Source organism: Gorilla gorilla, chromosome 1, assembly GCF_029281585.2.
Source record: "Gorilla gorilla gorilla isolate KB3781 chromosome 1, NHGRI_mGorGor1-v2.1_pri, whole genome shotgun sequence".
NCBI lineage: Eukaryota > Metazoa > Chordata > Mammalia > Primates > Hominidae > Gorilla > Gorilla gorilla.
In genome coordinates, this window is record NC_073224.2 from 17,718,976 (window position 1) to 17,732,644 (window position 13,669).

Genomic DNA, 13,669 nt, shown 5'->3' on the forward strand with positions numbered 1-13,669 from the left:
ATAATATTATTTGAGACAGGGTCTTAATCTGTCACCCAGGCTGGAGTGCAGTGGTGTGATCATGGCTCACCGCAGTCACAAACTCCTGGGCTCAAGCAATCCTCCCAACTCAGCCTCACAAGTAGCTAGGACTACAGGCACACATCACCACGCCTGGCTAATTTTTGTAATTTTTTTTTGTACAGACAGGGTCTTGCTATGTTGCCCAGGCTGGTTGTGAATTCCTCAGCTCAAGCGATTCTCCCATCTTGGTCTCCCAAAGTGCTAGGATTACAGGTGTGAGCCACCATGCCTGACCCAGTATTATTTTTTTTAAATGTATGTTGGCTTTTAATGAGTGGATCTGTTTACACTGGTGTGTATATATATATAATTTTTTTTTTTCACGCATCCTCAGAATAAAATGTCAGGAACAGGCTACACTGCTTTTGTAGTTAGCCTCAAAATGTCCAGGTGTGTAGGATGTAGGTGGGTGATGTTAGGAAAACTACGATTCAGCCCCTAAAGTAAAAAAAGAAACACAGTTCAATCATTAAAAATGAAAGCCCTCAAAGAGAGGCGTCAGTAGCCTTTACCTCACTCAGGAGTTCATCAAGTTTTTACTGTCTATCTCCAGGTCTGCTGCAATCCTTGACACCATTCTGTTCACAAATCCTCAAGACACGCCAGTCCCCATGCCTGCGTACACTCCCCTCTGCTCAGGATCGCACACAACACTTTACTCTTGTATTCTGTCAAGGTCCCAAGCTGGGACTCTCAGGGCAGCACTTATAGACAGGCATGATCACGAACCTCTTCCAAGTCAGTAAAGTATCTCTTTCCACAGAAATGTCACACAGCATCTGTATACTTATCAGCTACTTGATTTATATAAAAACCATTAATAACTCTTTGATGAAGACTACGTTGTGAAATCAATTTTTTAAATTCTAGAGAAAAAATTATTCAAAATCCTAGGTCTTAATTTCCTTTTTACTGTTAAAATAATTTTTAAAAACTCAACCATTTGGGTGTAATAGCTACTAACTTAGAGAGAAAGAGGATTAAAAGAGGGAGCTTTTTCTTCCCTTGAACAGGATGACTCTACTTCACACCGTAAGAGCAGTCGTTCTACATCCACGCGATCAGTGGGTTCTGGGGCATGATCAGATGGGCTTTCCTGCGGTACTGTCCCATACACCAGGGATCACCACCAGGGATCACCAGGTTTGCAGCAGCACAGGAGGCAAGTGGGAGCCTGTGTGTCTCAGAGCACATTATCACCTGACAGGGTCCTACAGGTGAGACGTGAACACTGACAGCTGACCTCCACGTAAAAGCAAAGCCTCATCTTACGATACAAGTACTCAGCGGTTTCTTACTGGCCATCTGACAAGCTGCTCTTCCTAACTTCTCTTAGTACCTTCCAACATGTTCCTAACCCAGACCCTAATGCTGTCCTAACACACAAGCTGCAAACAGAAAAAGAACAGGCTGCTAATTTCTTCCCTTTGATTTACAAACAGCTCCATTAACCTGCTCTTCCAAACATACTCAAGGGCTGGCCTTGCAGCCGGCGGGGGAGACGGCCTGATGCTGGGCTCTGTGAATCCAGGAATCGGACTCTTCACCATGTTTAACTTCTGACCTTTTCAGCTGCTGGAGCAAGATGGTTAGTGGGCATTCTACTGGGCCAAGCCGCGGACATGCCAGCAACTCCCTGTGCAACCTCTGGCCTTTATTTAAAACCCAGATAAACACTGAGTGAGTGATGACACTGGTCAGGACAAAGCTCTGAGAGTACAGTACCTTTTAGTCACATCAATTCCCATATTAGGAAAACCTATAATGGTTTCTAGTATCATTCATGCTTTTGACTAGCTAGGCAGACTGTGGTAAAGATTCATGAGTCATTCTGAAAATACATGAGGCTGGCTGAATCCCCATACTGAAAGATTAGAACTAAACATCAACAGTAATTTCTAGATAGGTTAGAAAACCACATAAATATTTCATTCACTAAAATACTTTCATTAGTGCTCATTTATTATTTATGTAGAAAAGTTTAAAATGCTCCCAATGAGTTCATCAGTTATCAAGCTCACATGAGTTAGGCCCACTCTCCTTTGGTTTTTCATCTCATAATAAGTCAGCAAAAGCTGACATTTATCTTACTAGACATTTCCCATTAGCCGTAACTGAAACAGATACCAAACACCCTAGATTCTCTTAGGTGCAAAGTATCTGGAGTCACAGCAATTTTAGAGACAAGCTAGTGCAATCTAGTAATTTTCATAGTCACAGAAACTGAGGCCTAGAAGTGATTTGTACATGTGAGTAGCTAGAACCAGGACAAGAACTCCAGAACCTGGGACCACGTGAGAGTAAAAAGAAAGGGCACTGAGTACAGGAACAACAACTGACACATTTCAGGTGGAAAAAACAAGTCACATAACTGAAAACCAAAATCACAGTTACACAACTATTTTATATTAGCTTCCTACATATAAAGTGTAAAAACTCAGCTATACATGTTATGAAATTGTACAAACTTATACTTGTTTATGGCCTAAAATTTGTATAAGGACACACTTATACAGATTTCATAAACAATGGCCATTTTTAGAAAAAGTTATATTTGTCCCTGAACATAATATTCATAATTTGCTTTCAAAACAAACTCGAAGTAAGGATTGGACTTTAAGCTTCCAAGCTGATCCGCTTGTAGCAGGTCTTTCACCTCTGGTAAGTACTCACTGAGCTGAATGCCTATAAACACAAACACAAGAAGTCATTTTTCAATTATTATAAAACGCTCAAATGAATTCAGATGATTGATGACAAAAGCACCTGTGCTTCTATTTAAATATAACGTCACTTTGCTGTTGGGAAATACTCTCTTCTAAATTCCTTCCATCTGTCAAACATACTTTCAAGTCTAACAATGTGATATCCTTTACAGGGGCTGCCTGAGTGTTTTTCCCTCCAGTGGTCAAAATAGCCATTCTATTTAAAGTGTTTAATAAGATCTGAAACGTTTTCATGTATTCCCAAGCTTGAAAACAAGTATTTCAAACACTTATATGATCCCCTATTTAGGGAATAATTTAGTAGAAACACTGTTATGAACGCTAGCTACAGGATCTCAAAATGTGTTTACAGTATAAATCTAAAATTAGATAGGCAAAAGCATCATTTCTTCACAAGTCATCCATAGAGCTGAAAAGACAGTGAACATGAACTAAATGGATTGTTTGACATCTGTGTAGTTACAAACAAACATACACAATTTTCTCATTTGACAAATAGAGAAAACTGGATGAAAAATTTCAAATTAATAAGCCAATAATATTTTTATAATTTGATACATTACCATAAGATTCTCAAAATCAAATACTGGTTTAAAAAAAAAAACTCAAAGGGCCTTGCATCATTTTTTGGTTCTTTTTTTTTTTTTTTCAGGCGGAGTCTCACTCTGCTGGCCAGGCAATGGCGCAATCTCGGCTCACAGCAACCTCTGCCTTCTGGGTTCAAGCGATTCTCCTGCCTCAGCCACCCCGGTAACTAGGATTACAGGTGCCCACCACTACACCCGGCTAATTTTTTGTATTTTTAGTAGAAACGGTGTTTCACCATGTTGGCCAGGCTGGTCTTGAACTCCTGACTTCAAGTGATCCACCCACCTCAGTCTCCTGAAGTGTTGGGATTACAGGCATGAGCCACTGTGCCCAGCCTATTTTTTGGTTCTTAATTGTAGTTTTTATTTTTTATTGAGACAGGGTCTCCACTCTGTCACCCAGGCTGGAGTGGAATGGTACGATCGTAGCTCACTGTAGCTTCAATCCTTTGACCTTCCGAGCTCAAGTGATCCTCCCACCTCAGCTTCCCGAGTAGCAGGGACTATAGGCATGCACCACCAAGCCTAGCTAATTTTTTTTTTTTCTGTAGAGGTGGGGGTCTTGCTATGTGGCCCAGGCTGGTCTTGAACTCCTGAGCTCAAGGGATTCTCCTGCCTCGGCCTCCCAAAGTGCTGGGATTACAGGCGTGAGCTACCGTGCCCGGCAAAATAAGACTTTTATAACACTATTCTCAACTTTTAAATGTTGGTGACTAACTAGAAAAAAATTTAAACTCCATTTAATGAGACATGCATTTTGTTCTGTATGTATAATGTATTTCAGGTAACATGTAAGAACAAGCCTTGTGGGTAATTTCAATATGTCTGCAGGAAGAATGCACAGGCTGAAGTAGCTGCCGCACTGTCAATGCCTATGAAATATAATGCAAGGTTATCTGTATCTCCCTACCTTCAGAATCTGTCCTTTAAAAACACTATTGTACATGAAAGCCATATTATTAAGAAGGTTCCAAAAGTACATTTGTCCTGTTATTAAAAAACCGCACACCTTATATATGTAAAATATACATATATAATACACACACATATATAATTTTTTTTTTTTGAGACAAGGTCTCACTCTATCACCCAGGCTGAAGTGCAGTGGCACCATCAGAACTCACTGCAGCCTCCACCTCCTGGGCTCAAGCAATCCTCCTACTTCAGCCTCCCCAGTAGCTGGAAACACAGGCATGCACCCCTGTGCCCAACTCTGTTTTTTTTTTTTTTAAATAGGGACAGGATCTCCTTATGTTGCTCCAGCTGGTCTTGAACTACTGGGCTCAAGTGATTCTCCCACCTTGGCCTCCCAAAGTGTGAGCCACTGCACCTGCCTATATTTTTATTTAAATAAGTTTCAGCTGGGCACGGTGGCTCATGCCTGTAATCCCAGCAGTTTGGGAGGCCGAGGCGGGCAGATCACGAGGTCAGGAGTTCGAGGCCAGCCTGACCAACATGGTGAAACCCTGCCTCTACTAAAAATACAAAAATTAGCCAGACATGGTGGTGCGTGCCTGTAATCCCAGCTACTCAGGAGGCTGAGGCAGGAGAATCACTTGAACCCAGGAGGTGGAGGTTGTAGTAAGCTGAGATTGAGCCACTGCACTCCAGCCTGGGCAACAGAATGAGACTCCGTCTCAAAAAAAAAAAAAAAAGTTTCCACTGTTCTTGTCCTTAATGAAATTATGACTTTCCATTCCTGTTTTTCACCTGTTTTATAATCCACTAAGAATAACAAAAACTGCAAAGCTGCCCTTAAATATTAGTGCTAGATACTTAATTAGACACAATTCAGTCTGCGGCATTTTTACAGCTATGAAAGGAAGCTACAAATCTGAAAACTAATGCTTGGAGATCAGTGTGGACAGACTCCAAATGAAAGCTTCTTGGTTCTTTTTTTTTTTTTTCTTTAGACAGAGGCCAAGGCAGGTGGATCACGAGGTCAGGAGTTCAAGACCAGCCTGGCCAATATGGTGAAACCTTGCTTTTACTAAAAATACAAAAATTAGCCGGGCATGGTAGCACGGGCCTGTAGTCCCAGCTACTCCAGGGGCTGAGGCAGAAGAATTGCTTGAACCCAGGAGGTGGAGGCTGCACTAAGCCGAGATCATGCCACTGCACTCCAGCCTGAGTGACAGAGCAAGACTCCGTCTCAAAAAAAAAACCCAAAAACCTGAGGAGTGACACTGTAATTTCCAATGGTATAGTAACAAACCACTTACCATCTTTTAAAAGTTTCTGTAAGATCTTCACAAATATACTGTCTTTAGATACTTCAATTGGATCATCTTTGCCATCAGAACTGGACCAGCTAGAAAACAAAATCATTATGAGGGAAAAATGAAATCACTGATATAGCTGAAATAAATGATTTGTTTGCTATCATGGTTTTATTTTGATGGCTGTGGGGGATGGAGAATCTGAGTTTTGTGATACTGTTTCAAATCATTTAAATAAAGGCACTTTACATGCTGAATACCCTGACAGTTTCTACATTAGATGTAAGACATTACACTCTAGGGAACATGCAAGAGACGCCAAGGAAAATACATTTAAAAAAAGATGTTACACTCAAGGTAGCTACTGACTTAATATAACTCTTACCTATTTGATTTCAGAAACCAAGTAGTGAGGTATCTTTCTGAAGAAAATTCTATTAGTAAGTAACATATTCAGTATGGACCCCAAAGTATGACTCACTGCAGCTTCGAACTCCTCCGGCTCAAGCGTTCCTCCCACCTCAGCCTCCCAAGTAGCTAAGACCATAGGCATGCACCACTTTGTGGCTGGCTAATTTTTTACTTTTGTGTAGAGACAAAGTCTCGCTATGTTCCCAGGCTGGTCTTGAACTCCTGGGCTCCAGCAATCCTCCTGTCTTGGCCTCCCAAAGTGCTGGGATTGCAGCCATGAGCCACTGGACCCAGCCAGAAGCTTTCTTTATGTCGTTGTGACTATCTACTACTAAAATAAAAATACCAAACCACTGCTCTGTAATCAATGGACATGATAACTTTAAAATTTTTAAACAAGAAACTAAGACAAGGAATTCGAATCAAAATGATAGCATCCTTTTGTATGACTGGGATGGGACCAAACAATCAAGTAGGCAGAAAGCTAGAAGCTTCAGGGACTGACCTCTAAGACTAAACTTAACAGCAATTTTAACTATTTTGGAATGATCAGAGGAGGGAAGAAATGCTTTAGTAAAAATAGCTCTTCTATAATATTTTACCACAGGAAAAAGGAAAATTGTGAGTAGGAGAAGGCTTTTAGTATTCAAGTCATGCTTTGTTTAAAATTCTTTTCCTGGAAAGAATTTGTTCCTTCAACTGATTATTCTTAGTCTTTGTCATTGAATCGTAACATAAACACCATTTCCATAGGTGGAAGTCCTCCTCTGCAGAAAGGATATGATTGTGAGAAAGTAGTACTTGCCAGGCGCGGTGGCTCATGTCTGTAATCCCAGCACTTTGGGAGGACGAGGCAGACGGATCACCTGAGGTTGGGAGTTTGAGACCAGCCTGACCAACATGGAGAAACCCGGTCTCTACTAAAAATACAAAAAATTAGCTGGGCGTGGTGGCGCATGCCTGTAATCCCAGCTACTCGGGAGGCTGAGGTAGGAGAATCGCTTGAACTTGGGAGGCGGAGGTTGCGGCGAGCCGAGATTGAGCCACTGCACTCCAGCCTAGGTGACAGAGTGAGACTCTGTCTCAAAAACAAAAAACAAAACAAAACAAAAAAAAGAGAAAGTAGTACTTAATGCCTTAGAAAAGGGCACTGACCCTCAAATTGTAGTAACTTAAAAAACAAAATAGGCCAGGCATGGTGGCTCAAGCCTGTAATCCCAGCACTTTGGGAGGCTGAGGCGGGTGGATCACGAGGTCAGGAGATCGAGAACATCCTGGCTAACAAAATGAAACCCCATCTCTACTAAAAATACATGAAAAAAAATTAGCCAGGTGTGGTGGCAGGCGCCTATAGTCCCAGCTACTCGGGAGGCTGAGGCGGGAGAATGGCATGAACCCGAGAGGTGGAGCTTGCAGTGAGCCAAGATTGTGCCACTGCACTCCAGCCTGGGCAACACAGCCAGACTCCATCTCAAAAAAAAAATGTTTTTTAATAAAAAATAAAAATAAATAAAACAAAATCATAGCTTCAAGTCTCCTTTGGCATGACAAGCCTTACTTCTGCGAAAATAAGGGATGTGGCCAGGCATGGTGGCTCACATCTGTAATCCTAGCACTTTGGGAGGCCGAAGCAGGCAGATCACAAGGTCAGGAGTTCGAGACCAGCCTGACCAACATGAAGAAACCCTGTCTCTACTAAAAATACAAAATTAGCCAGGCGTGGTGGTACACGCCTGCAATCCCAGCTACTCGGGAGGTTGAAGCAGGAGAATCACTTAAACCCGGGAGGTGGAGGTTGTGGTGAGCCAAGATTGTGCCATTGCACTCCAGCCTGGGCAACAAGAGTGAAACTCCATCACAAAAAAAGAAAGAAAATAAGGGATGTGTATTTCTATGCAAACTGACAACCTAAATTTTAAAATCAAAAGTAGTGATTTATTATATGAGTGGTCCTAAGTCTTTAGGCTATTCTTGCTATTCTTAATTGTTAAAATAGAGAAGACCAAGACTAAATAAATATTACTAATGTAACCATTAAAATTTTCATAATATGTATGTTACAATATGGTTAGGTTATAAAACCGTTTGACATATAATATCATAATCTTCCTGTAATACTGTGAAATATGTATTTAGTCTTCTTCTTCACCCCACTTCCTGCTTTGCAACTCCTAAAATCCTTAGGATCTCCATAGATGTCTTTTTTTTTTTTTTTAATACTATTGAGTTGGCTGACAGCTGGCAGCCCCCAGCTAGCTTCAGGATAGGGGCTGGTCACCAGAAAAAGCATAATTAGAGTTGGGACTTTTCAGCCCTGTTCCTCAATATCCAGGGAGGGAAGAGGGGCTGAAGGTTAAATTGGTCACCAACTTTAATCAATCATGTCTACATAACGAAGCTTCCATAAAAACACAAAACGGCAGGGTTCGAAGAGCTTCCTGATAGCTGAACACGTAGAGGTTCCTGGAAGGTGGAGGGCCAGAGAGGCTTTGGAAGTTCCAAGCCCCTTCCCCTATACCTCACCCCATGATCTCTTCATCTGTATTCTATGTGATACTTTCAGATGCATTAGAATCAGCATTCCCAGGAGGTTAGGAATTCTTAGTCACAGGATGAGACAGGAGGTCAGCAGGACTGGTATCACAAGACACAGGTCACAGTGACTCCACTGATAAGACAGGATGTGGTAAAGAAGCCAGCCAAAACCCGCCAAAACCAAGAGAGTGGTCTCTAGTCGTCCTCGCTGCTCATTATACACTAATTACAATGCATTAGCATGCTAAAAGACACTCCCACCAGCACCACAATAGTTTACAAAGACTGTGGCAACCAACGTTGGGAAGTTACCCTATATAGTCTAAAAACGGGAGGAGCCGGGCGTGGTGGCTCACGCCTGTAATCCCAGCATTTTGGGAGGCTGAGGTGGGGAGATCACCTGAGGTCTGGCGTTCCAGAGCAGCCTGACAAACATGGTGAAACCCTATCTCTACTAAAAATACAAAATTAGCCAGGGCTGCTGGTACATGCCTGTAATCCCATTTACTTGGGAGGCTGAGGCAGGAGAATTGCTTGAACCCGGGAGGCAGAGGTTGCAGTGAGTCAAGATCGCACCACTGCACTCCAGGCTGGGCAACAAGAGCTAAACTCTGTCTCAAAATAAATAAATAAATAAATAAAAATAAAAAGGGGAGGAACCCTCAGTTCTGGGAACTTCTCATGCCTTTCCAGAAAAACTCATGAATAATGCACCCCTTGTTTAGCACATAATCAACAAATAACCATAAGTATACTCAAGTCAAGCAGCCCACGCCGCTGCTCTGTGTAAGAAGTAGCCATTCTTTTATTTTCTTCTCTAATAAATTTGCTTTCACTTTACTCTGTGGACTTGCCCCAAATTGTTTCTTGCACAAGATCCAAGAAGCCTCTCCTGGGGTCTGGATCGGGACCCCTTTCTGGTAACAACACCCTTTATAATAAATTGTTAGGCGTGTTTTCCTGAGTTCTATGAGCTGCTCTAGCAAATTAATCAAACCCAAGGAGGGGGTTGTGGGAACCCCAATTTATAGCTGGTCGGTGAGGAGCACAGGCAAAACCACCTGGGGCTTAAATTGGCATCAAAGTCAGGGGCAGTCTGAGCCCTCAACCTGTGGTTGTAGATTGTATCAGGCCTGAACTAAATTAAAGGACATTCAGCTGGTGTCCACCAACAGAACTCACTGGTTGCCCAGTGTAGGAGGTGGGAAATCCCAACACGTCTGGTCACAGAAGTCTTCTGTTATTGACTGTCGTGTGGTGAGAGCAGAGGAAAAGCAGTTTCTATACTTTCCAAAGAAGCAATGCCACGAGCACTTACTTATCTCTCTGAAGAGCTTTGCAAAGGATTTCCAGTTTTAGATCATTTATATTTATATCTTCTTCCTTCACAGCAAAACAAAAAAATCCTGATTAAATCCTGGCTCTGAAAGAAATACATGCTTAAATTTTCATTATGTTAATACTACATACATAGAAGCCAATTAATATCTATGAATTACTTTCAGGTTACTCTGTGGTGGTGATGATTTTATCAGCAACCTTGAGAGGGGTAAGAGTTTTTCTTTTTTTTTTTTTTTTTTTTTTTGAGACTGAGTCTTGCTCTGCCGCCCAAGCTGGAGTGCAGTGGCACGATCTCAGCTCATGGCAACCTCTGCCTCCCTAGTTCAAGCACTTCCCCTACCTCAGCCTCCCAAGTAGCTGGGATTACAGGCGCACGCCACCACGCCCAGCTAATTTTTTTTGTATTTTTAGTAGAGACAGGGTTTCGGCATGTTGGCCAGACTGGTCTCGAACTCCTGACCTCAGGCAATCCGCCCACCTTGGCCTCCCAAAGTGCTAGGATTACAGGTGTAAGCCACCTCGCCCGGCCTGAGAGGGGTAAGATTTTAAAATAAGGTAATGTAAAAGTCAACATATTATGTTTTTAAAATCTACCAAATTACTTTCAATTGCATCGACAGGTAATAGAACTACTTATCCTACAGAATTTTCACTATAACTTGTTGAAACACAAGAAACAGCTACTCTTAGGATGAATACTATGAAGATTTTATATATATATATATATATATATATTTTTTTTTTTTTGAGACAGTCTCACTCTGTCGCCCAGGCTTGAGTTCAGTGGCGTGATCTTGGCTCACTGCAACCTCTGCCTCCTGGATGCAAGAGACTCATGCCTCAGCCTCCCAAGTAGCTGGGATTACAGGCGTGCGCCACCACACCCATCTAATTTTTATTTTTTATTTTTTTGTATTTTTAGTAGAGGTGGAGTTTCACCATGTTTGCCAGGCTGGCCTCAAACTCCCAACCTCAGGTGATCCGTCTGCCTCGGCCTCCCAAAGTGCTGAGATTACAGGCGTGAGCCACTGCACCCAGCCAGAATAAACTAATAAAGTCGTATATTACATTCAGAAACTAATGACTTAATAAATGAAAGAGAAAAAAATATTTCAGGACTTTGAAAAGCAGTATTTATCTGTGCACAAAAAAAGATACCCAGGAATGTGTGAGAATTATCACAAAAGGGAGTCTCTTGACCTTGACAGCTTTTCTGAAGAGTTGTTTACATTCTAAGGATTAAAGGTAGTTGAACCACAGATACAGTCTTTTTTGCTTAATTCATTTTCATGATTGACTAAAAGAGGCATCTCCCTCTTTTTATATATGTATTCAGTTTCCTGAGATCATTTCAAGCAATTTTACTTACCTCATCAATATATTCCAACAAGTCCAAAGCTTTCTTGAAATCATATTCATTAGCTCTTCTATTTTCTTCACAGATATATAGCTATGACAAGTTAAAATAAGGTAGAAGATTATACAATCATGTAACTAATACTAGAGACATTTATGGAGAAAAGAAGCCATTATGTCTTGTAAGGAAGTTGTAGTTTTTTTGTTTTTTTGGTTTTTTTCTTTTTTTTTTTTTTGAGACAAAGTCTTGCTCTGTCACCCAGGCTGGATTGCAGTGGCACGATCTCAGCTCACTGAAACTTCTGCCTCCCTGGTTCAAGTGATTCTCCTGCCTCAGCCTCCTGAGTAGCTGGGATTACAGGAATCCATCACCACACCTGGCTAATTTTTGTATTTTTAGTAGAGAAGGTTTCACCCTGTTGGCCAGGCTGGTCTCAAACTTCTGACTTCAAGTGATCCGCCTGCCTTGGCCTTCCAAAGAGCTGGGATTTTAGGCGTGAGCCACTGCGCCTGGCCAGTTGTATTTTTATAGTAAAAACAGCCTCATATTTGGAAACTGTATTGCATCTACCTTAAAATAAACTGTCTTTTAGAAAAATGCATATTTTAGGCACGGCACAGTGGCTCATGTCTATAATCCCAGCTCTTTGGGAGGCTGAGGCAGGCAGATTCCTTGAGAACAGGAGTTCGAGACTAGCCTGGGCAACATGGAGAAACCTCGTCTCTACAAAAAGTATAAAAATTAGCTGGGTATGGTGGTGCACACCTGTGGTCCCAGCTACTCCAGAGGCTGAGGTAGGAGGGTCACCTGAGCTTGGGAGGTCAAGGCTGCAGTGAGCTGTGACAGGGCCACTGCACTCCAGCCTGACAGCCCAAGCGATACCAAGATCTTGTCTCTAAAAAAAAATTGAGACCTACAATAAAGTGTACAGTTGATCTATATTTACTTAATAAAAAAACACATCAACATGTTACCAACACTTATCCCTGGTTAGATTACAGCTGACTGCATACTCATTTCTGTATTCTTCAAATTTCCTGTAATTTTTATGGTCAGAAAAATACTTGCCTTATTAAAAATATCAATTTGAATTTTTCCCGTCTTCCTTTCCCAAAAACTATAATTTCATTTTTTAAAAATTGTATGTGTAATCCTTTAATAGCAACAATACTCAGACCATTTCAGAAAAAAAGCTATCTGCTTGTGTTCATTGTCTTACAGCACTCAAAAGACAATACTTTTATTTTGTTGTTCTTGAACATCCTTTTTACTCCACCATCTCTGAAATTGGACTGTGGTATTAAAATTAATGATGCATTAGAGTAAAATCGGCACTACATTTTTCTTAGTGATACTTAATAGTGAGTTACAATAGAGAGTATCTTCCATTTCCAAATTAAATATATATTCTATCAGGAGAGGCTGTTGTAAATTCAGTTATAACAGGAAATCTGTTCCTAATAATGGCTAAAATGCTAATGTATTTTAATTGTTTGCCTTTTCATATAGATAGAACACATTTAAGGTGATCCTACATCACTCTGGCAAAGAGATGCTTCTTCTCTAGACTGCAGCCTGTATTCCGGCTCTGCCCTCGGGGATGTGTTGGGTTGCAGAGGAAAGGGGTAAGGACAGCACTGCTAGATCATGTAAACTGAGTTCCTTAATCCATTTTTTCTTATAGAAGAGCTTGAAAAGTAATTTTGCGGGGGAAATAAAAGTTATCTCATGGTACTTATTTGTCCTATACTAGAAAAGCAAAATATAAGTAATTTCTCCTGGTCACCTAGATAAAGCACCTTTAGGTGGAGGTGTATGGGGAGGCAGATGCTGATTAATTTTTCTCTAATTAGCTTTCTGTTCCCAAGCAGCCTCAAACAACGTTTTTCTAGGGGAGTTTTCTGGAAGGTAGGCAGTAAAACAATAACTCCTCTTAGGAACTATACTACATGGCCCAACAAACACCAAAAAGGTTTTGAGTTTAAGAAATAGTGTTAAGGATTTGAAAAGCACATACACCAATGAGTTGTGGTGCAGTCAATACTGGCATCGCACTGAGATTTAGCTGTTTCTCCGCCAGCAGCTGTTCAGGTAGGGTCTCCTGATGCAGTAGAAAGCGCTCCTGCTCGGCCATTTCTAGTATTCAAGATGAGAGGGAGGGAAAGAGAATATGATGAACTTTGACTTTTGCTCTCATTTTTGCTGTCATAAAACAAATCTGAATTTTAAAAGAAAAAAATAGCTCCAGAGGTAAACCTATCGTTATTCAATGATCTCAGAATGCTTTTTTTTTTTTTTTTTTTTTTTTTTGAGCAACATGGCTATTTATTTCACCTGGGTGCCGAAAAGAGAGTCAGCAAAGGGAGATGGATTATCATTAATTCTTATAGGTTTTGGGTTAGGCAGTGAAGTTAAGAGCAATGTTTTGCG

General features: G+C 41.1%; 1 protein-coding gene across 3 annotated transcripts in view; it reads right to left on the reverse strand.

Moving 5' to 3' along the window:
• Positions 1-2,004: 2,004 nt before the first annotated feature.
• The window catches only part of NUP133 (nucleoporin 133), a 66,436-nt gene continuing 54,771 nt past the window's right edge, over positions 2,005-13,669 (reverse strand). For all 3 annotated transcript variants that reach the window (XM_019031672.4, XM_063707635.1, XM_063707636.1), the window contains 5 exons: positions 13,257-13,375; positions 11,252-11,332; positions 9,860-9,924; positions 5,599-5,687; positions 2,005-2,748 (listed from right to left, as the gene is read on the reverse strand). In XM_019031672.4, the coding sequence (XP_018887217.1) occupies positions 2,612-2,748; positions 5,599-5,687; positions 9,860-9,924; positions 11,252-11,332; positions 13,257-13,375 (491 nt within the window). In that variant the 3' untranslated portion in view covers positions 2,005-2,611. The remainder of the gene's footprint in view (positions 2,749-5,598; positions 5,688-9,859; positions 9,925-11,251; positions 11,333-13,256; positions 13,376-13,669) is intronic.